General features: G+C 47.6%; 1 protein-coding gene across 1 annotated transcript in view; it reads left to right on the forward strand.

Annotated features, from left to right (window-relative positions):
* Window positions 1-24,599, forward strand: part of LOC135819844 (sushi, von Willebrand factor type A, EGF and pentraxin domain-containing protein 1-like) — a 50,247-nt gene that overhangs the window by 7,382 nt on the left and 18,266 nt on the right. The window contains exons 4-10 of the mRNA XM_065333125.1: window positions 362-535; window positions 1,158-1,337; window positions 5,929-6,105; window positions 18,172-18,345; window positions 19,587-19,775; window positions 21,274-21,450; window positions 21,590-21,748. Coding sequence (XP_065189197.1) covers window positions 362-535; window positions 1,158-1,337; window positions 5,929-6,105; window positions 18,172-18,345; window positions 19,587-19,775; window positions 21,274-21,450; window positions 21,590-21,748 — 1,230 coding nt within the window. The remainder of the gene's footprint in view (window positions 1-361; window positions 536-1,157; window positions 1,338-5,928; window positions 6,106-18,171; window positions 18,346-19,586; window positions 19,776-21,273; window positions 21,451-21,589; window positions 21,749-24,599) is intronic.

Here is a 24,599-nt window from a genome sequence, read left to right on the forward strand (position 1 = left end):
GTGTGTGTGTGTGTGTGTGTGTGTGTTTGTGTGTATGTGTGTGTGTGTGTGTGTTTGTGTGTGTATGTGTGTGTGTGTGTTTGTGTGTGAGTGTGTGTTTGTGTATGTGTGTGTGTGTGTGTTTGTGTGTGTGTATGTGTGTGTGTGTGTGTGTGTGTGTGTGTGTATGTGTGTGTGTGTGTGTGTGTGTGTTTGTGTATGTGTGTGTGTGTGTGTTGTGTGTGTGTGTGTGTGTGTGTGTGTGTGTGTGTGTGTGTGTGTGTGTGTGTGTGTGTGTGTGTGTGTGTGTGTGCATGCCGGTGCGTGCACACATGCACTGGCATGCGCGCATGTGCATGATCTCGTTTCCTTTGATATCCAGGTATTCTATGTAATGCACTTCTCGAACCACTCAATGGCGTCATTGTCAGCAGGTCCACAGTACCCTATGGACTGACCACATTTGCATGCAACGATGGCTATCAAATCAAAGGCAAGAGCGCAACGGTTTGCCTGTCAAATGGAATTTGGTCAGACCGAGTACCGACATGCACAAGTAAGCAATGTTACAAACTCTAGATTATTCCAAAAATTAACCCTTCCATTTTTTGCATAGTACAGCTAAAAATGATGTCACATGATCCATTCCTTGACGCCTAGTTTTCTTGTAGCTAGTAGGTGTGTGCAGTGTACGTCAAGTCTTGAAAGCAGGTCTGTGTTTGTTGAACCATCTAGCGCTAAGAGAGCAGTGCATCCTATCGCTCAAGTCAATGCCAGGCTATGACCTGTGCAGCCCCAGACCTGTGAAGATTGGGCTATGCACGAATGCAAGGCACAAACAGGCTTGACTTGCATGATTGCATTTTGTGATTGTGCCGATTATCCCCATTCTCTAGGCCTTTGAAAAACATGATTTTTGGAGAGTGATTAAAATACATGGTCACGTACCGAGAGCGTCAAGAACCGCCTTTCTGCTTCTGTGGGACGCCACCCCCCCCCCCCCCCCCTCATCAGGCACCAGGTGAGGCTCCTAAATGGTGGGGGTGATACTATTGATCAGATCCACCAACCAGAGACCAAAGACCGAAATCCCATTTGCCACATCCTTTTTTCCCATCAATGGATCAGCTTTGGGTACATCATGCTGAATTCTGAATTCTCCTTCTTTGTTTGTGCAGCAATCTCCTGCAACCCTCCACCCAGCATTGCTGAAGGTAACGTACAGCACAGTCAATCACCAATCACTCCCGGTAGTGTGGCATTTTTCACATGTAATACAGGACACCGACTGACCGGGAACAACATTCTCACCTGCCAAAAGGATCTCTCCTGGTCATCATCATCCCCAACGTGCACACGTAAGTTTTGTAGAATTGCACAATGCAATGCAGGTGCGTAGTATTGACTAGCTGGATTGCATTTCATTGAGCAACACCTTTTTACATATTGGTTGACGATTTTACTCTCCTACTTCCAGCCCGTGCCATCACACTTCAATAGACAAGTAAGGTACTACAGTGCGTTTCAAAAAATAGACAAAATAAACGCGTGAATGCGCCTCTTCGATCATCATGCTGTATGCTGGAGACAGTGCTAAAATTAGTGGCAGTCCATTCATCAGCATTGCCAGCTAGTCTACTGCGATATACCAGCACACATTTCTTTGTCTGATGTAGATTGTTCACTGACATCCCTCCAGCAATAGGCATATCTCATCATTCATCATCAGAAACTCATCATTAGAAATTCATCATCAGAAATTCATCATCAGAAATTCATCATTAGAAATTCATCATTAGAAATTCATCATAAGAAATGATTCATTAGAAATTCATCATTAGAAATGATTCAAGCACACATGGTCCAAAACTGTGGTGCGTATCTGCTATTAGAAGTACAGGGAAAGGGGGTTGATCTAGTGAAAATATTAGTATTGATTGTGCAGGTCTCAGCAGAATGTTTGTACTTCCTTCGCGTCATTAAAATTGTCGCTTCGCACATCGCAATATTTGTGACTTGGGCCGTCTTAGTCAGACTGTCGGAGTTGCTGTTTTCTGTGTTCGAACACTGGTGCGACCCTTCCTGCGCAATGTCTACTTGTCACTGAAGCCGTGATGGTCTCGGACTTTGTCGGAGCTCTCTTCCGCACCAAGCAAATTCATCGCGCTCCGCACTATTCTGCCCCGGAGCGCATTTCGTTTTCTGGAGTTCGTGCTGTCCCACATTGTTCGCGTGGGCATTCATCAAGACTGCGCGCTCGGGTATAAGAATCCTGGTATCTCTCCTGAATACGAAATGCTAAAGTTGACAATGGCAAGAACAAAGTGGTCTCAAATTCCTAAAATGCAGATAGCTGGTGCTGCTCAGAAGTGAAACCTGGGGCGTCTGCCCGTAAGGAGGATGAAGATGATGATGATGCCGACGTCGCTTCGGCGGCGTTGACGGACGCTTGCGGCGCTGGAAACTTGGTCGGGCAGAGACTACTGTGGTGGCGTTTGCTCTTGCAATAGTAGCAAGAAGAAGTGCTTTTGCAAGTGCGTGCATTGTGTCCGTTCCTCAGGCAGATGTAGCATCTGTCTTTGCTGTGCTGTTTACGTGATGCGGCATCTGGGTACTTTCGACATTCATAAGATGGATGTGATGTCCCGCAGAAGGCGCATGTCCGAGCGCTAGTGGACGTGGCGGCCAAAGAATGTGCGGATGATGCCGCGGCGGTGGATAGACTGTTGGTGGTGGTCGGATCGGCATGTGCATGCGACGACGTCTGTCGAACGGCAGCTTCATGCGCGACTACGTAGTCTCGTAGACTATCGCACAAGCTTGCGACAGACCAAGGTGTGTCGCCCTTCTTGAGCTCCAGCTGTGTCAGGGCATGGCGGGGAAATTTACAGGTGATGATGGAGACAAAGATGGTTTCGTGCACACGCACATCTTGTCCAGGTGTCAGGGGCCCAGCCTCCCTGCCCATCCGACCCGCCACACACAACAACGAAACTGAACTGAGAGTTCTACATAATTTCTTGACAAGACGGAGACGGACAGACAAGAAGACCGGACACGACGAGGTAAACTGATAACTGAAGAAAAAGAGTAACATTTATGGCAGCATATGAGCATGCGCGCAACAAAACACAACATTTGACAATGACGTAACCGTTACTTGGATCATGTACAAACTATACATGCAACCAAAACCAGTCAAAGCAGAACGCAAAACAAACCAAAATAAACGAAAGGACCACAACAAAAATGAGCCATGAAAAGTCTTTCTACCGATACACAACATATTCCCCACCAAAGACCTTTTCAGGGCTCTACGAGGACTGCGAACACTGTGCCCTACGAGTATACGCCGCAAGCGTACTAATCAAACTAACTACAAGAGGCAACAAATAAACTATCGACACGCCAACAAACTAACTCCAACGAAAGTCAACGTCCGACCAGGGACAAACAAATCAAACTCAAACAAATAGAGCAAAACAAACTAATCAAACAACTCGAGCAAACCGAACTACCAAACTCGAACTACCAAACAAACTCGAGCAAAACAAACCACTCAAACTAATCAACAAATCACAGCAGGAGCACCTTCCAAACTCCGCGTCACACTCACATGGGGTTATTTGTTCACGATGCGTTTTCCTTCGCACCGTCCTTGTCGTAGGAACCAGCCACTCCTCGCAGACGTTTATCCGTCTTCGTCTGCCCTCAGCGCCTTTAGCTCCACCGACTTCCGTCGTACCAACCTCGTCGTCTTCACCAGCCACCTCGCGGGACGTCCCTGCCCTCAGCGCATTCAACTCCGGCGGACCAGCCACTCCTCGCAGATGTTAATCCATTTCATCTGCCCTCAGCGCATTCAGCTCCGACAAGCCAGCCACTCCTCGCAGACGTTTCCTCGCTCAGCGCCTTCAGCTCAGACGACGTCGTTTTGGTGATTTGTTCTCGATGCGTTTTCCTTCGCACCGGAGTTTCTGCCAGTTCCTCGTCTCCCTGACTATCCTGGCGTGGTCGCCAAATTTCGTGCACACTCACATCTTGTCCAGGTGTCAGGGGCCCAGCCTCCCTGCCCATCCGACCCGCCACACACAACAACGAAACTGAACTGAGAGTTCTACATAATTTCTTGACAAGACGGAGACGGACAGACAAGAAGACCGGACACGACGAGGTAAACTGATAACTGAAGAAAAAGAGTAACATTTATGGCAGCATATGAGCATGCGCGCAACAAAACACAACGTATGACAATGACGTAACCGTTACTTGGATCATGTACAAACTATACATGCAACCAAAACCAATCAAAGCAGAACGCAAAACAAACCAAAATAAACGAAAGGACCACAACAAAAATGAGCCATGAAAAGTCTTTCTACCGATACACAACAGATGGCCTGACTGGCGGATTCGCCAAGTGCATCAAGACTGCGTAGATGCATCGTAATGCGATCTAGTTTCGCGCGGAGGGATGACGGATCCTCTGTGGCCGTTGGCAGGTCGCGGAGCGCTGCGTAGTACGCATCCACGCACGTCTGCTTGTTGCCGAACCGGGTCTGCAGTGTTTTCCACGCGATGGCGTAGTTTACATCGGTTATTTGGAGGCCGGTGATGGACGCAAGAGCAGCACCAGACAACAGCTTTGGCAGCTTGGATACTTCCGCTTTGGGAGCCAGGGGTGCAGGATTGTGTGCAGGTTGTGTGGACTGCTGTTGTGCCTGTGCATGCATCATGTACTGCTGTTGCTGTTGGTTGGCTGTGGAGATGTCGATGAGGGTTTTCAAATGCTCCTCCAAACGTGATTGGGAGCTGGACTCAACACTGACTTCCGATTTCACTGGAGCGGACGGTGAGGGACTCTGGTGACCTGCAAGAACAGGAGATCGTTTCAAAAGTGGAATTTGTTGGTTCCATTGGATGGAACGGTCCAGGTACTCCGATATCTCCTGCTCCTTGGCCTCGCCAGAGCCCTCCACGTCCGGGCTACCCAATGCACTGGCAAATTCGTCACATGCATCTTCAAACGCACACAAGTGATACTCTAACACGTGGAGTTGTGTACTTAGCTTTGAGTGCTGGTCGCGGGGTTGCGCCGAGCCACGCTGGTCACTGTCGATGTCGCTGTGAGTGTCAGGGTCATCGGCCCCGTGGTCACTTGATGTAGCTGAGTTGGCGAGGGCATGTGCTTCGGTGAAACAAGCATCGATCACGGCGCCGAGTTTCTGTAGTCGGCTGCACCGAAGGTACAGAGTACCAAGAAACTTTTTCTTTGGCATGACTAATACGGCTGTATACTAGTCTACGGAGTTACCACAGGTGTACTGAAAGTCCACAGTCATTCGCCGGGATGACTCGAACTGTAGACTGCACGAGCGGAGAAACTTCCAGCGGAGAGCTTCAACAAAAGTACTTGAAGAGTTTGACACGAGTTTGAAAGGTTTCGGCACCAGTTTGTGCGGAATAATGTTTAGTTGGGTACAGTGGGAGAGCTAGGGGTGAGTTCAAACCGCACAAGGATCTAGAGTATTGAACAGTTTCCGTTTCTTTGAAGTGATATGGCACGAGCGAGAACTCGCTGTTGCCCCAAAGTGAAAACGGAAAAGAGTCAACCAAAAAGAACAAGATGGATGCCATGTCGTGATCGACACACGGTGGTCTGGGTGTGTGCCCAGAATGGTGAACTCGCGAGGTACTACGTACGTAAGTGAAAAACGAGGAGAAAAAAAGGTGAAGCCAGATCACGACTCCTGTGCATGTAGTAATATATTGACTTGGTTTGCATATGTGTATAGCTGGAATAGAATCACAACACCCGTCGTGACACTACTTGTGGCGCATGTTGCTGCGAAGGTAGCAGGTCTGAAAACACCAACAAAACCAGCAAACCGCTTGCCAAGGAAAGAAGGTGCCTGAATTCTGTGCATTATGTTTTTGCTTTTTGTGCAGCAATCTCCTGCAGCCCTCTACCCAGCATTGCTGATGGTAATGTACAGCCCAGCCAATCACCACTCACTCCCGGTAGTGTGGCATTAGTCACATGTAATAAAGGACACCGACTGACCGGGAACAACATTCTCACCTGCCAAAAGGATCTCTCCTGGTCACCATCCCCAATATGCACACGTAAGTTTTGTAGAAATATTGCACAATGCAATGTAGGGGCGTAGTATTGACTAGCTGGATTGCATTTTATTGAGCAACACCTTTTTACATATTGGTTGACGATTTTACTCTCCTACTTCCAGCCCGTGCCATCACACTTCAATAGACAAGTAAGGTACTACAGTGCGTTTCAAAAAATAGACAAAATAGACGCGTGAATGCGCCTCTTCGATCATCATGCTGTATGCTGGAGACAGTGCTAAAATTAGTGGCAGTCCATTCATCAGCATTGCCAGCTGTTCTACTGCGATATACCAGCACACATTTCTTTGTCTGATGTAGATTGTTCACTGACATCCCTCCAGCAATAGGCATATCTCATCATTCATCATCAGAAACTCATCATTAGAAACTCATCATCAGAAATTCATCATCAGAAATTCATCATTAGAAATTCATCATAAGAAATGATTCATTAGAAATTCATCATTAGAAATGATTCAAGCACACAGGGTCCAAAACTGTGGTGCGTATCTGCTATTAGAAGTACAGGGAAAGGGGCTTGATATAGTGAAAATACTAGTATTGATTGTGCAGGTCTCAGCAGAATGTTTGTACTTCCTTCGCGACATTAAAATTGTCGCTTCGCACATCGCAATATTTGTGACTTGGGCCGTCTTAGTCAGACTGTCGGAATTGCTGTTTTCTGTGTTCGAACACTGGTGTGACCCTTCCTGCGCAATGTCTACTTGTCACTGAAGCCGTGATGGTCTCGGACTTTGTCGGAGCTCTCTTCCGCACCAAGCAAATTCATCGCGCTCCACACTATTCTGCCCCGGAGCGCATTTCGTTTTCTGGAGTTCGTGCTGTCCTCCATTGTTCGCGTGGGCATTCATCAAGACTGCGCGCTCGGGTATAAGAATCCTGGTATCTCTCCTGAATACGAAATGCTAAAGTTGACGATGGCAAGAACAAAGTGGTCTCAAATTCCTAAAATGCAGATAGCTGGTGCTGCTCAGAAGTGAAACCTGGGGCGTCTGCCCGTAAGGAGGATGAAGATGATGATGATGCCGACGTCGCTTCGGCGGCGTTGACGGACGCTTGCGGCGCTGGAAACTTGGTCGGGCAGAGACTACTGTGGTGGCGTTTGCTCTTGCAATAGTAGCAAGAAGAAGTGCTTTTGCAAGTGCGTGCATTGTGTCCGTTCCTCAGGCAGATGTAGCATCTGTCTTTGCTGTGCTGTTTACGTGATGCGGCATCTGGGTACTTTCGACATTCATAAGATGGATGTGATGTCCCGCAGAAGGCGCATGTCCAAGCGCTAGTGGACGTGGCGGCCAAAGAATGTGCGGATGATGCCGCGGCGGTGGATAGACTGTTGGTGGTGGTCGGATCGGCATGTGCATGCGACGACGTCTGTCGAACGGCAGCTTCATGCGCGGCTACGTAGTCTCGTAGACTATCGCACAAGCTTGCGACAGACCAAGGTGTGTCGCCCTTCTTGAGCTCCAGCTGTGTCAGGGCATGGCGGGGAAGTTTACAGGTGATGATGGAGACAAAGATGGCCTGGCTGGCGGATTCGCCAAGTGCATCAAGACTGCGTAGATGCATCGTAATGCGATCTAGTGTCGCGCGGAGGGATGACGGATCCTCTGTGGCCATTGGCAGGTCGCGGAGCGCTGCGTAGTACGCATCCACGCACGTCTGCTTGTTGCCGAACCGGGTCTGCAGTGTTTTCCACGCGATGGCGTAGTTTACATCGGTTATTTGGAGGCCGGTGATGGAGGCAAGAGCAGCACCAGACAACAAAGATATCAAATAATTTGTCGACGGAAGACAGACACCGAGAGTCGACAGCAGACACAAACATATCACGAAATTCAAACCATTTCAAAACATCACCATTGAATTTCGGAATGGACAGCTTTGGCAGCTTGGATACTTCCGCTTTGGGAGCCAGGGGTGCAGGATTGTGTGCAGGTTTTGTGGACTGCTGTTGTGCCTGTGCATGCATCATGTACTGCTGTTGCTGTTGGTTGGCTGTGGAGATGTCGATGAGGGTTTTCAAATGCTCCTCCAAACGTGATTGGGAGCTGGACTCAACACTGACTTCCGATTTCACTGGAGCGGACGGTGAGGGACTCTGGTGACCTGCAAGGACAGGAGATCGTTTCAAAAGTGGAATTTGTTGGTTCCATTGGATGGAACGGTCCAGGTACTCCGATATCTCCTGCTCCTTGGCCTCGTCAGAGCCCTTCACGTCCGGGCTACCCAATGCACTGGCAAATTCGTCACATGCATCTTCAAACGCACACAAGTGATACTCTAACACGTGGAGTTGTGTACTTAGCTTTGAGTGCTGGTCGCGGGGTTGCGCCGAGCCACGATGGTCACTGTCGATGTCGCTGTGAGTGTCAGGGTCATCGGCCCCGTGGTCACTTGACGTAGCTGAGTTGGCGAGGGCATGTGCTTCGGTGAAACAAGCATCGATCACGGCGCCGAGTTTCTGTAGTCGGCTGCACCGAAGGTAGCACCGAAGGTACAGAGTACCAAGAAACTTTTTCTTTGGCATGACTAATACGGCTGTATACTAGTCTACGGAGTTACCACAGGTGTACTGAAAGTCCACAGTCATTCGCCGGGATGACTCGAACTGTAGACTGCACGAGCGGAGAAACTTCCAGCGGAGAGCTTCAACAAAAATACTTGAAGAGTTTGACACGAGTTTGAAAGGTTTCAGCACCAGTTTGTGCGGAATAATGTTTAGTTGGGTACAGTGGGAGAGCTAGGGGTGAGTTCAAACCGCACAAGGATCTAGAGTATTGAACAGTTTCCGTTTCTTTGAAGTGATATGGCACGAGCGAGAACTCGCTGTTGCCCCAAAGTGAAAACGGAAAAGAGTCAACCAAAAAGAACAAGATGGATGCCATGTCGTGATCGACACACGGTGATCTGGGTGTGTGCCCAGAATGGTGAACTCGCGAGGTACTACGTATGTAAGTGAAAAACGAGGAGAAAATAAGGTGAAGCCAGATCACGCCTCCTGTGCATGTAGTAATATGTTGACTTGGTTTGCATATGTGTATAGCTGGAATAGAGTCACGACACCCGTGGTGACACTACTTGTGGCGCATGTTGCTGCGAAGGTAGCAGGTCTGAAAACACCAACAAAACCAGCAAACCGCTTGCCAAGGAAAGAAGGTGCCTGAATTCTGTGCATCATGCTTTTGCTTTTTGTACAGGAATCTCCTGCAGCCCTCTACCCAGCATTGCTGATGGTAATGTACAGCCCAGCCAATCATCACTCACTCCCGGTAGTGTGGCATTAGTCACATGTAATAAAGGACACCGACTGACCGGGAACAACATTCTCACCTGCCAAAAGGATCTCTCCTGGTCACTACCATCGCCAACGTGCACACGTAAGTTTTGTAGAGTTGCACAATGCAATGCAGGTGCGTAATATTGACTAGCTGGATTGCATTTCATTGAGCAACACCTTTTTACATATTGGTTGACGATTTTACTCTCCTACTTCCAGCCCGTGCCATCACACTTCAATAGACAAGTAAGGTACTACAGTGCGTTTCAAAAAATAGACAAAATAAACGCGTGAATGTGCCTCTTCGATCATCATGCTGTATGCTGGAGACAGTGCTAAAATTAGTGGCAGTCCATTCATCAGCATTGCCAGCTGTTCTACTGCGATATACCAGCACACATTTCTTTGTCTGATGTAGATTGTTCACTGACATCCCTCCAGCAATAGGCATATCTCATCATTCGTCATCAGAAACTCATCATTAGGAACTCATCATCAGAAACTCATCATTAGAAACTCATCATCAGAAATTCATCATCAGAAATTCATCATTAGAAATTCATCATAAGAAATGATTCATTAGAAATGATTCAAGCACACAGGGTCGAAAACTGTAGTGCGTATCTGCTATTAGAAGTACAGGGAAAGGGGCTTGATCTAGTGAAAATACTAGTATTGATTGTGCAGGTCTCAGCAGAATGTTTGTACTTCCTCCGCGTCATTAAAATTGTCGCTTCGCACATCGCATTATTTGTGACTTGGGCCGTCTTAGTCAGACTGTCGGAATTGCTGTTTTCTGTGTTCGAACACTGGTGTGACCCTTCCTGCGCAATGTCTACTTGTCACTGAAGCCGTGATGGTCTCGGACTTTGTCGGAGCTCTCTTCCGCACCAAGCAAATTCATCGCGCTCCGCACTATTCTGCCCCGGAGCGCATTTCGTTTTCTGGAGTTCGTGCCGTCCCACATTGTTCGCATGGGCATTCATCAAGACTGCGCGCTCGGGTATAAGAATCCTGGTATCTCTCCTGAATACGAAATGCTAAAGTTGACGATGGCAAGAACAAAGTGGTCTCAAATTCCTAAAATGCAGATAGCTGGTGCTGCTCAGAAGTGAAACCTGGGGCGTCTGCCCGTAAGGAGGATGAAGATGATGATGATGCCGACGTCGCTTCGGCGGCGTTGACGGACGCTTGCGGCGCTGGAAACTTGGTCGGGCAGAGACTACTGTGGTGGCGTTTGCTCTTGCAATAGTAGCAAGAAGAAGTGCTTTTGCAAGTGCGTGCATTGTGTCCGTTCCTCAGGCAGATGTAGCATCTGTCTTTGCTGTGCTGTTTACGTGATGCGGCATCTGGGTACTTTCGACATTCATAAGATGGATGTGATGTCCCGCAGAAGGCGCATGTCCGAGCGCTAGTGGACGTGGCGGCCAAAGAATGTGCGGATGATGCCGCGGCGGTGGATAGACTGTTGGTGGTGGTCGGATCGGCATGTGCATGCGACGACGTCTGTCGAACGGCAGCTTCATGCGCGACTACGTAGTCTCGTAGACTATCGCACAAGCTTGCGACAGACCAAGGTGTGTCGCCCTTCTTGAGCTCCAGCTGTGTCAGGGCATGGCGGGGAAGTTTACAGGTGATGATGGAGACAAAGATGGCCTGGCTGGCGGATTCGCCAAGTGCATCAAGACTGCGTAGATGCATCGTAATGCGATCTAGTTTCGAGCGGAGGGATGACGGATCCTCTGTGGCCGTTGGCAGGTCGCGGAGCGCTGCGTAGTACGCATCCACGTACGTCTGCTTGTTGCCGAACCGGGTCTGCAGTGTTTTCCACGCGATGGCGTAGTTTACATCGGTTATTTGGAGGCCGGTGATGGACGCAAGAGCAGCACCAGACAACAAAGATATCAAATAAGAGAATTTGTCGACGGAAGACAGACACCGAGAGTCGACAGCAGACACAAACATATCACGAAATTCAAACCATTTCAAAACATCACCATTGAATTTCGGAATGGACAGCTTTGGCAGCTTGGATACTTCCGCTTTGGGAGCCAGGGGTGCAGGATTGTGTGCAGGTTGTGTGGACTGCTGTTGTGCCTGTGCATGCATCATGTACTGCTGTTGCTGTTGGTTGGCTGTGGAGATGTCGATGAGGGTTTTCAAATGCTCCTCCAAACGTGATTGGGAGCTGGACTCAACACTGACTTCCGATTTCACTGGAGCGGACGGTGAGGGACTCTGGTGACCTGCAAGAACAGGAGATCGTTTCAAAAGTGGAATTTGTTGGTTCCATTGGATGGAACGGTCCAGGTACTCCGATATCTCCTGCTCCTTGGCCTCGTCAGAGCCCTCCACGTCCGGGCTACCCAATGCACTGGCAAATTCGTCACATGCATCTTCAAACGCACACAAGTGATACTCTAACACGTGGAGTTGTGTACTTAGCTTTGAGTGCTGGTCGCGGGGTTGCGCCGAGCCACGATGGTCACTGTCGATGTCGCTGTGAGTGTCAGGGTCATCGGCCCCGTGGTCACTTGATGTAGCTGAGTTGGCGAGGGCTTGTGCTTCGGTGAAACAAGCATCGATCACGGCGCCGAGTTTCTGTAGTCGGCTGCACCGAAGGTACAGAGTACCAAGAAACTTTTCTTTGGCATGACTAATACGGCTGTATACTAGTCTACGGAGTTACCACAGGTGTACTGAAAGTCCACACTGTAGACTGCACGAGCGGAGAAACTTCCAGCGGAGAGCTTCAACAAAAAGACTTGAAGAGTTTGACACGAGTTTGAAAGGTTTCGGCACCAGTTTGTGCGGAATAATGTTTAGTTGGGTACAGTGGGAGAGCTAGGGGTGAGTTCAAACCGCACAAGGATCTAGAGTATTGAACAGTTTCCATTTCTTTGAAGTGATATGGCACGAGCGAGAACTCGCTGTTGCCCCAAAGTGAAAACGGAAAAGAGTCCACCAAAAAGAACAAGATGGACGCCATGTCGTGATCGACACACGGTGGTCTGGGTGTGTGCCCAGAATGGTGAACTCGCGAGGTACTACGTATGTAAGTGAAAAACGAGGACGAAAAAAAGGTGAAGCCAGATCACGACTCCTGTGCATGTAGTAATATATTGACTTGGTTTGCATATGTGTATAGCTGGAGTAGAGTCACGACACCCGTCGTGACACTACTTGTGGCGCATGTTGCTGCGAAGGTAGCAGGTACAGCCCAGCCAATCATCACTCACTCCCGGTAGTGTGGCATTAGTCACATGTAATAAAGGACACCGACTGACCGGGAACAACATTCTCACCTGCCAAAAGGATCTCTCCTGGTCACTACCATCGCCAACGTGCACACGTAAGTTTTGTAGAGTTGCACAATGCAATGCAGGTGCGTAGTATTGACTAGCTGGATTGCATTTCATTGAGCAACACCTTTTTACATATTGGTTGACGATTTTACTCTCCTACTTCCAGCCCGTGCCATCACACTTCAATAGACAAGTAAGGTACTACAGTGGGTTTCAAAAATAGACAAAATAAACGCGTGAATGCGCCTCTTCGATCATCATGCTGTATGCTGGAGACAGTGCTAAAATTAGTGGCAGTCCATTCATCAGCATTGCCAGCTGTTCTACTGCGATATGCCAGCACACATTTCTTTGTCTGATGTAGATTGTTCACTGACATCCCTCCAGCAATAGGCATATCTCATCATTCATCATCAGAAACTCATCATTAGAAATTCATCATTAGAAATTCATCATCAGAAACTCATCATTAGAAATTCATCATAAGAAATGATTCATTAGAAATTCATCATTAGAAATGATTCAAGCACACATGGTCCAAAACTGTGGTGCGTATCTGCTATTAGAAGTACAGGGAAAGGGGGTTGATCTAGTGAAAATACTAGTATTGATTGTGCAGATCTCAGCAGAATGTTTGTACTTCCTCCGCGTCATTAAAATTGTCGCTTCGCACATCGCAATACTTGTGACTTGGGCCGTCTTAGTCAGACTGTCGGAATTGCTGTTTTCTGTGTTCGAACACTGGTGCGACCCTTCCTGCACAATGTCTACTTGTCACTGAAGCCGTGATGGTCTCGGACTTTGTCGGAGCTCTCTTCCGCACCAAGCAAATTCATCGCGCTCCGCACTATTCTGCCCCAGAGCGCATTTCGTTTTCTGGAGTTCGTGCCATCCCACATTGTTCGCGTGGGCATTCATAAGACTGCGCGCTCGGGTATAAGAATCCTGGTATCTCTCCTGAATACGAAATGCTGAAGTTGACGATGGGAAGAACAAAGTGGTCTCAAATTCCTAAAATGCGCTACTTGTGGCGCATGTTGCTGCGAAGGTAGCAGGTCTGAAAACACGAACAAAGCCAGCAAACCGCTTGCCAAGGAAAAAAGGCGGGGAACTGCTTACCCTACCCCGCTGGAAGGTCGTTACAGTGTACTTGAAAAATGGTAGTTTGCATTATCGCCTGCCACCTGGAGGCATGGATCGCTTGAAAACGAAGTTTCTTGACCTGAATTTGAACGCGGGTGTTGTGTATCGGTAGAAAGACTTATCATGGCTCTTTTTTGTTGTGGTCCTTTCGTTTATTTTGGTTTGTTTTGCGTTCTGCTTTGACTGGTTTTGGTTGCATGTATAGTTTGTACATGATCCAAGTAACGGTTACGTCATTGTCATACGTTGTGTTTTGTTGCGCGCATGCTCGTATGCTGCCATAAATGTTAGTCTTTTTCTTCAGTTTTCAGTTTACCTCGTCGTGTCCGGTCTTCTTGTCTGTCCGTCTCCGTCTTGTCAAGAAATTATGTAGAACTCTTAGTTCAGGTTCGTTGTTGTGTGTGGCGGGTCGGATGGGCAGGGAGGCTGGGCCCCTGACGCCTGGACAACATGTGCGCGTGCACAAAATTTGGCGATGGTGAGCCAATTAAATTATGGTGAAAAAAGCTGACATGTATAAGATCTGGTTTCGTTGGTGGACAGTTAGTCATAACTCGTAACATTTTGTCCTCCTTTTTTCACAGTAAATGAAAATGTATCTATATAATGAGCCAGGGACTACAGAAACCACCCTATGGCACTTTTTTGGCGAAAAAATTCTCTCAAAATGTTGGTATGGTATGGTAATGTGCTCAAACAAAATTTCAAGTTGATTTGCGATGGTAAAGTGTGCCTAACCACCTATTTAACCCTTTGTGTACGGACTGTTCAACTTTCGATCCCCTGGGATCGAAACTTTTCAAATTTTCAATCGATCGTAACTCAGTCATTATGTAAATCAAAGAGAAAACTCCCAGCTGTCCATTGAAACAATCGCTGAAGCGGTCCGATGTGTGGTTCCAGAGTTACGAAGCTCGGAAGTCGAATGGCGGCAAATGTCGCTCAATAGCCGCTCGCGCAAATTTGAATGAGGGATTTCCCAATCATTCTGGGCATGCAGTGATATAGAAACACGTTCAAAATGGTAAACGGACTCATGGCAGTTTGTGAATTTTTTCTGAAGTAACAGTTAGTTGGTACGAGCAAGGAGAGCGAAATGGCTGATGCAAGACGACTTCTGTCGGAATATTGGAGTTGCAGCTAAGACGCTGGGCTGTAGCGCTGGCGTTTTGACCTGCGTGGTGGCAAGCGTGGGCTCAATGTGTTCCTCTTACGACGAGCTTTCCAGGAAGCCCAAGATTGAAAAAATCGTCAACAGGAGACTAAAGTTATGACCCGGATAATTATAGAATTTGAGGTGAGTCGAGATCAAATTCAGTCTGTGTACAATTTTTCAGTACATAAAGGGTTAATGATAATGGCATGTCAATTGAGCGATATAGAGCAAATTTATGTACACAGTTTGTAATAGGTAAACAGTTTCCTCTGAGACAAACTTTTCCCTTGCCTGTATTTCACCTGATGAGAAGGCTTGAAAGTATACTTGTGAAGACCAAAACTTTCAAGATGTTTGTAATGAGCCTGAAGTGTGTCCTTTTTATGAGTATTACAGTTTGTAATATTCTTTGTATATCTTCATTCTTGCTAGTTAGGCAGTTCAAAGGTATAGTGAACTATGCCCTCAGCTTCATCCAGTGACGCCTGCACGTCGTCCACTAAATCTCCGTAGTACTGCCGCTCCTCTTGTGCTAGTGATATGTGCGAATGCAGGGCCTGGGCTCTACACTCCGTCTCTTCCTATGTACGAGTGACACAAATTTTGTCCCGCAGCTTGTCACACAGTGCGCATACGTCTTTCCTTGGCTTCATCAATTTGATGTGTACTGCCTGTCTCCTCCAAATGTGGCAAAATGTCCTGTAATGAACAGGCGAATACTGTGTGACGGTCTTGGTATAGATGTTGTATGCAGACTTCTTGTTCTTGGATGCTGGTAAGTATACTGGAGGGTCCTCAGCACGACCTCGCTCCGCTGCAGGTTGAGGTAGACCGTACATGTTAGCATATGAATAAATAAACTGCACTATATCCTGCTCTATGTCTGCTGAAATGGCTAAGTGCTCTGGTGTTGTCCCAGTCAAGCCTTGGTGTGCCAGGCACCAGTGAACGACTCCTTTGTTTGCCTTTTTCGCGTAACTTTGAGTCACGTGACTTTGAAACGTCATAACTTGATTTTGATATCAAACGTTGTAGGGCGGTTTCTATAGTCCCTGGCTCAAATGACTAAGTCATGCAGAAGGTTATAATTATGCATATCGGAAAGGGGATAAAATGATTGAATCGCAAGACGTGGAGCATGAATTTTATGGAGTATGGACAGAGAGCATGTCATGTTTGTTAGCAACTGTACATAACTCGAATAGTGCAACTTCAGTAAAATGCAACAGCAGGGCTTCACATCGCGTGGTTAAACTATCAAACATCGCCTTGTAATGGAATTGCATGTTGCAGTTCATTATAAAGTAATCAATCTTCTCCTTCGATCTTGTTCAAATAATTCTCTAAATGTACTGATGTTTTGACATCATAGTTTTTCGAAAGATTCAAATAATTTAGTTATCATATGTTGACTCGCTTTGAATCACTGATCAGAGCATGATCATGTGATCTGATCATGCTGTGCGCCATTTTTGCTATGGTTCTTTGATGCGCGTGAGGGCATAAACCTTGTGGCATCAGGCTGGCTTTTGTGGATCTTTTTACTCTCCTTTTAGACTAATTCCTGTAAACAAGCCGTATTTGGGGTCTTGAGTGTGTGGTCGTGAGGGATCGAGGGAGCCTACAGACGGAATGGTAGTGCTCTAGGGTCTGACCGCCGCAGTAGAAAGGAATTCGATTACAGATTTGGTGCCGAAACCCGGGACGCAGAGGATGAGTAAGTTTGTCATCAGTATGTTCGTCGTCGTGAACAACTAATAGTACAACTAGAGAGTATGCGTGGGGATGGAGGTGATCAGGAGAGATGAGGGGCTGGTGGAAGTGGAAGACGACGCGGAGAGGAGGCAGAGAAGGTGGTGGACCGGCAGAAGCTGGGGACTGGAGCCTGGGACGCCAGGTACCGCATGGAGCGTGTGGCTGTGGCTCGCCAGAGGCCAGTGGATGAGTCTGGCATCACCGACTGTGTGTCGTCCTTTGTTGTTCGTCTTGTTGTCTTGCTCGCTGTGTTGTCTGATCGTGTTTCTCTCGCTGTTCAGTTCATTGCTGTGTTGTTGAGTTTGGTTGTCGGTATGTTGCTCCTCTCGTCGTTCTGTTCTGCGTTGTAGATTTATTTTGCGCTGCTGCGCGCATGTTGTTATTTGTTGGAGCTTTGGCTCTCGTGTTTCGGTTGGCCTTGTGTGCCTGAGTTTAGAGCGTCGGCTCTTGTGTCTTGGTTTGGCTCTGTGTCGTGGCCCAGTTTTGTTGTGCTACAATGTAAGCTGTTGGTTGGTTTTGGTTTTGCTGTTTTGCTGTGGTTCCTTTTGCTGTTGTGCATGTGGAACGTGGTGTCGGTTTATTATTTTGTGGAATGTCATCAAGGGGGCAGGTTTTGTGAAATGATGTGTTGTTTTCCTGTGTGATGGCATTCCCCAAACTGTCTCGTCTAGTCGCGTGCATGTGTGATATGAGCATGCGCGATGTTGTAGTCGAGAGTCCTTTTGTCAGTCTTCTTGTTCGTCCATTTGAGTGTTGTCTCCATTTCCGTCTTGTCAATATAAATAATGTAATACAAACCAGTCTTGTCCTTTGTGTCCTGCGTCCCGGGGAACGGAATGGCTGTGATTCCGTTACAACATATGGGTGTAGTATAAGTTTGTTGATGACATTCAGGTATTCATTGCATGAATGGTTATGTCATCAGGCGGTGAGGTGTAGTATAAGTTTGTTGATGACATTCAGGTATTCATTGCATGAATGGTTATGTCATCAGGCGGTGAGGTGTAGTATAAGTTTGTTGATGACATTCAGGTATTCATTGCATGAATGGTTATGTCATCAGGCGGTGAGGTGTAATGGAATTGCATGTTGCAGTTCATTATAAAGTAATCAATCTTCTCCTTCGATCTTGTTCAAATAATTCTCTAAATGTACTGATGTTTTGACATCATAGTTTTTCGAAAGATTCAAATAATTTAGTTATCATATGTTGACTCGCTTTGAATCACTGATCAGAGCCTGATCGGATCACATGATCATCAAGCACCCTATTTTGAAAACTTTCATCAATGCTACTTTCATCGATGCTTGTTTGCTTCATGACGCAATATGAAGAATGTCGCACCACATCAGAGGGAATCATTTGTTTGTTTCTTTGCCTATTGCTATGTAAATCTGTTTCCCAGTGATAACCTGCAACACTCCCTCTCCACCGTTTCATGGCAATGTCACTTATGTGGCACTGAATGTAAACAGTGCAGCCAGCTACACTTGCAACAAGAATTACGTACTTCAAGGACCATCTGCAGATGTTTGTAATGAGAGTGGTGTGTGGTCTTATGGAGCTCCGCGTTGCAATCGTGAGTACATAGTGCATGTCAGTTACTTAAGATAACTGTCCTTGCCCCCTTCAATGTCCTATGTACGTGCATGTGCAGCCCGCACAGCACATGCACATACTTGAATCGGTTATACTGGTCCTAGAGTTTTCGAGACAAGCCACGGTACAGCGCCTGCTCATTAGTCGTCAGTTTGTCCTAGTCTCCATACCATTGTCTTTTCTTATTCTTTTCGAGCTGGTTATGTGAACATAGTAAAAAATTAAAAGATTAAAAAGCCACTACGAACTTACAAGTTGCGACTTCGGCGGTATTAGTCATGAAGTTGGTATTGAGCAGGGAGTGGTGCTTTCTTTCAGGTTTGCCGAGCGGAAGGTGCGACGTGCTCCTCGTGTGCTCCGGATGGCAGTCGTGAGTCAGTCAAGTGTCAAGTTCGGCGAGAAGCGTGTGCTCCTCGTTGGAGCAACCAACTACATAAAAAAGCCATTGTCAACATAATGACACTAGGGGATTGTGTACTACTGTACAAGGGGAAATATTAGTCTGGAATTTAACTTCGTCTTTTCCGTCCGAAGAGCATTCGGACTACAAATTCCGGACTAATGTCGATTTTTCCAGCTTTTCAATGCACTCTTGTAGTCCATGGACGAAACTTTTGAACTTTCAACAGGACGAACTCCCTTTCTTTGTAGTTGGACGAAAATATTGACCGGCGAAATGTTCTGCCTGTACAGTATTGTAATTCCGGTTAACCCTGGGATGCTGAGAAACACAGGGCCTTTGCAGCAATCTCCTGGGCATTCCAATTCCTGATTTCATTCTATAGTTGTGGTTTTACACTGATAGTGGCATACAATCATTGTGTAATGTGATCGTGTTATTGACAAGACACATGCCAGCTGTACATGTTACACATCATTGTGTACATGTCACGCTATAACGACACGAGGAGGTTTGTCTCTGCCACCGTGTGTGTGTGTGTGTGTGTATGTGCATGTGTGTGTGTGTGTGTGTGTGCATGCGCGCGTGTGTGTGTGTGTGTGTGTGTGTGTGTGTGTGTGTGTGTGTGTGTGTGTGTGTGTGTGTGTGTGTGTGTGTGTGTGTGTGTGTGTGTGTGTGTGTGTGTGTGTGTGTGTGTGTGTGTGTGTGTGTGTGTGCGTGCGTGCTTGTATGTGTGTGTACCGTAGACCTACACATTTCCACTGGGCTTAGAGCCAGCGTATCGTTAACGTGCAGTTGATCGTGTCTCTGCTTCTCACCAGGAATAATGTGTGACAGTGTTCCGCTTGTTGCCAATGGCTACTTCCGCATGATACCTGCTAACGCCAGCAAAGGAGCCACTGCAAATCTAGTTTGCTTCCCAGGATACGAGGCAATGTCTGGCCCAGCAACTATTACTTGTGACAGCGATGGGGAGTGGGAAAATGGTTCCATTCCTCCAAGGTGTACAGGTACGCTAACATTTATCCAAGAAATACTGTTTCATGATGTACTTGTCTAATTGCTCGCAAACTCCAACGCAGCCACTTACACGTATACACTTCACTTCTCAACTCCGAAAACGGTCTCTTCACTGCGATTCAAACCAAAATTGAAATTGACATTACACCAAATTTTCGGGCCTGGCCCATCAACAAGGGTGCTTCATGATATGAAGACTTTAGCCACTTCTTGAAGTAAATTATATTTAAAAAATAGAACCAACATGATACTCGTTATGAATGACAGTCCACTGAGATATAGTATACAGTCAGAAAGTGTATTTCTTGCACATGTCGTAGGATAGCCGAGTTTATTCTTACGGTCCCTGGCCACATGCCAGTCGTAATGAGTTGTTTTTATGGAACGAGTTCATTTCTAAAAAATTGGCTGTGAGCAACACTGGCTCACACTCAAATAACTGCTTTTCACCAGAAAAATACTGTATTTCAACGTTTCGGTCATGAAATAACCATCATCAGGAATGAAGTGGGCACACCGGTTAGGATGGGTTAATATATGAGGAGCGCTGCGAACTGATAACAAATCACACCTGCATGCACTATGAGTGCATTTCTGTTGGAGCAAACTTCGGCTATAAAGAACTAATACTCCTACACAATGATGTTCACTATATCAGGAGTATGATGTTCACTATATCAGGAGTATGATGTTCACTTTATCAGGAGTCAATCGTATTTTATTCTGCTGCTCAGACGATGGGAAGCCACATGTTTCATCTGACAGCGATGATCAAGTAATGAAAATAACTGTCTAGCAAGGTGACAGGGGGTACGGATGAGCACTGATAGCCAGGCCATCACTAGAGTCGGACGTCGTTTAACCGCACACATCCATTTTCCACAAAATATCCCCCGGATAGGCGAGGGAACCGAACAACCAAATACACATATCGTATGTATGCGCTACATAATTATGCTGTAAATCGGTAACCAACGATTTTCTTGCAGATGGCGAGGGATCCGGATAAAATAGGACCGAATAAGCGAGGTCCGAATGTACAATGAACTAAAGATTCTTTAACGATGAACAGGACCCTACTGAGAGCCGTGTGGAGAACAGCATGAAACAATGAACGTCGATGTGCTGACGCACTGTGAGCAACTGAAGAGAGCTCAGCTGACATCAGTGTTCCAAATCAGGCATCAAAGATGTGTGTGTGTGTACATCAGGAACGTAGCAGCCGGTCCGGCTGGTCCGGCTTTGGCCGGACCACTTTTTTTTACATAATGCCCAAAGTGCCCAGAACGCAGGATTTTGCACCCTAATTTCCATTTTTTCCCCCGGGGAGACCCCCACCACCCCACCCCTTCAGCCGGACCACCTCCAACAGTGGCGCTACGTGCCTGCAACTGTTATGGGGTTGGTTTGGTGAAAACAGTACATGACTATATTTTGATCGTGCTGTGCCTGAATTCTGCACATTATAATGCTTTGCTTTTTGTTCAGCAATCTCCTGCAGCCCTCTACCCAGCATTGCTAACGGTGGTGTGCAGCCCAGCCAATCACCACTCAGTCCCGGTAGTGTGGCATTTGTCACATGTGATGCAGCACACCGACTGACCGGGAACAACATTCTCACCTGCAAAGACGATCTCTCTTGGTCACCATCACCAAAATGCACAGGTAGGTTCTGTTGATTTGTGGTCCGTGTACTGTGGCGGATTGTCATGAAACACAATCTTCATCATGCATGTCCTAACAGAGTTAATGTATGCCAGCTCGTTTGCGAAGGATGTATTTGTTTGCGTATGTTCACCTTCAGCACGCACATGTCCCGCTCCGACACTTCATAATGGTGTAGTTACTGGGATCACACCTATGTCATACAGTGTCTCCTGCAACAGTGGATATAAGCTAATTGGACTGAGCATCGTATACTGTATCGACAACACGACGACGACACCTCAGCCCCATTGCAGCCGTAAGTAGCATAATCTGCATTCCGTGCATATTAATTGTAGAAAATCCGTACCATTGGCTGGTGTCATGCAATAATAATAATAATAATAAAACAGGTCGCGTAATGAAGCAGCATAACGATAGATGTGCAAAGTCATGATGCCTGGTCCGCTTCTGTCCTGGGTTCACTACCCCGTGCGTTGCAGCCGCGAGCAAAACCAGCTCAGGCTGAGAGTTCCCTCCATGATTGCTTGTCCAAAGCGCGCATTCTGAGCCCACTCAGATCAGTCATGGTCTTCAGTGGCATGTCTCTGGCAGCTGTGCTTGCCTTGACTGCCGTGGCCAGGTTCGATTTCGGGCGTCCACGCACACCGGTGACATCTCGACGGAAGTAGTTGTCCATTGCCTGCTGTGGCGGGGCATCTGAGGGCATCCTCAGAACATGACCCAACATCCGGAAACGGCGGACAGCAACGGTGTGCGAAAGTGGCTGTGTGTGTGCTCTGGAATATAGGTCTTTGTTGGAGATGATGGCGGGATACCTAATTCCGAACAAGTTCCGTAGTTGACGTCTATGGAAGGCGTTCAGCTTCTCCAGTGCAGCCTCTGTCAGTCCCCAGGTTTCGCAGTTGTATAACAGTGTTGGTAGGACGATGGCATTGTAGAGACGAAGCCTGGTTTCCTCGGATACAAGTTGACGTCGTATCCAGAGCGAATACATGCGGCCATACGATGTTGATGCTTGGTCCATTCGTCGGCTCAAGTCCTCCTCTTCCCCCAAGAGAGAGCCAAGTTGCTTCGATCTTCGCCATTCGGTGGTGGAGGCAGAGATGTGAAGCCACTCTGTTTTGCTGCTGTTAACGTTGAGTGACCAGTCACCCAGGCCGTCAGCTATCACGGGTAGGGAGTTGGCAAGCCATTGTCGCTCAGTCGAATAGAAGGAAATGTCATCGGCATATCCTGTTTCCTGTGGTATTGCTGCATCAGTGTCTGGCCGTGGTGGTAGTTTGCTTCGAGTCTCCCTCAGTGCTGCTTCCAGATAGCAAACAAACAGAACCGGGCTCAGCCCATCACCCTGTGGTGTACCTAGCGTGCTAACAAACGCCTCCGCTGAATTGGCACCCACTTTCACAGAGAGTGTTGTACCATACAGCAAATGGTGAATCAGGCAAGCCTCGTCAGGTCCGGTAATCTCTGACATAACAGCAAGGAGCTTTGTGCGGCTAATGGTGTCGAATGCTTTCGACATGTCGAGGCCAAGGACGTGGCAATCCCACACGAAGTGGGTGGCCTTAGCCGAAATCCAGCGCTGTGTCCACACCACATCGGCAGTGCCACGGCCAGGCCTGAAACCAGACGAAGTGGATCCAAGATAATGCGACACACGTGGTGTGATACGTTTGAGCACAACGAATGAAATGACCTTGCGCAGGGTGTTCAGCAATACAATCGGTCTCAGGTTTGCAACTGGTCCCCGCTGATGTATATGGCATACTTCCGTATATGGTGCAGCTCCCGCACCCCGTATGCACCCGCCTAGAGCTCCTGCTTCCATATGCGCTCGTACACACTTTCCTTGGTGTTCGTACACACTTCCCTTTCGTGTTCGCACACTGCTTGGAATGTTGTTCTTCGTTTGTTGTCCTTCTTGCTAGTTGTGAATAAACTCTATCTGACACCACATGGCGCAGTGAACATTTCGTCCTGTAGTTTCCATTCTGTCCACACCAACCTAGTTTGTAGTGTCTTACCTGGCCCAGTAGCAGTGTAGCACTCCGTTGGATTTGGATTAGATTACCATGCAGTTAGTTTGTTAGTTCGTTTTAGATAGGAGTGTTGTTCAATTTCTTTCGTAGGACGTAGTCGTGCGAGCTGTCACAACGAGCATTTGTGATCAGCATGGCGAGCAGCGATCCCGCAGCACCTTCTGGTAATGGAGTGCCTGACGTCGCCACGCTCCTGCAGCTCCTGACAACTCAGGCACAGGCGTCTGCACTGCGAGATCAACAGTTTCAGACCCTGATGGAAAGGATGTCCAACCAGACCAGTACTAGTTCTACAACCCCACCCGCACCCAAGTCTGTGTCCGCAGAACGACCAGTATTGTTATCTACTGCCACAATGGCAGAATTTACCGCTTGGGAGGAGGCCTGGCGTGACTATGCGCAATGCCAATGTCTCGCCAGCCACGACCGCCATACACGTATGTCAGCGTTCCGCCAGGCCCTAGATGAGGACCTGCGCCGTTTCATCCGAGAAGGCATTATCGCCTTCCCGGAAGACGCTGACATTGCTGATGCCATCCCGGTCCTCCAGCAGTACATCCGGCGGCAGAGGAACCCGCTGCTCGACCGAATCGAATTTTACAAGAGACGGCAGCAGCGTGGGGAATCATTTGACTCCTTTTATACGGCCCTCCGTGAACTGTTTCACGCGTGTGACTTTTCTGGGTGTTCAGTATGTCATAACTGCAACCAGGCGATGTGCAACCCCTGCAAGGCAGGCCTGTTGAAATTCAACAACGACATACTACGTGACCGCATTGTGACAGGCGTATTTGAGGACGACGTGCGTCACAAGCTGCTGGCCCTCCAGAACTTGGATCTGGAGGGAACCGTGAAGCTCTGCCGTGCTGAGGAAGCAGCCTGCCAAACTTCCTCTGGCATTCCCTCCAGTGGTCACGTGCACGCAGCTAAGAAATCATCTTATAAACAGCAGAAGGCGAGCCGGCCCGCTCCCGTGAAGTCTACACCAGACAAGCCCGCCGGTGACAAGTGTCCCAGCTGTGGTCGCAGTCCCCACACCAAAGGCACATGTCCTGCGAAGTCACGCAAATGTAACGGATGTCAACGTGTCGGACATTTCCAGTCCAT

The sequence above is a fragment of the Sycon ciliatum genome, chromosome 6 (genome assembly GCF_964019385.1).
Source record: "Sycon ciliatum chromosome 6, ocSycCili1.1, whole genome shotgun sequence".
NCBI classification, from domain to species: domain Eukaryota; kingdom Metazoa; phylum Porifera; class Calcarea; order Leucosolenida; family Sycettidae; genus Sycon; species Sycon ciliatum.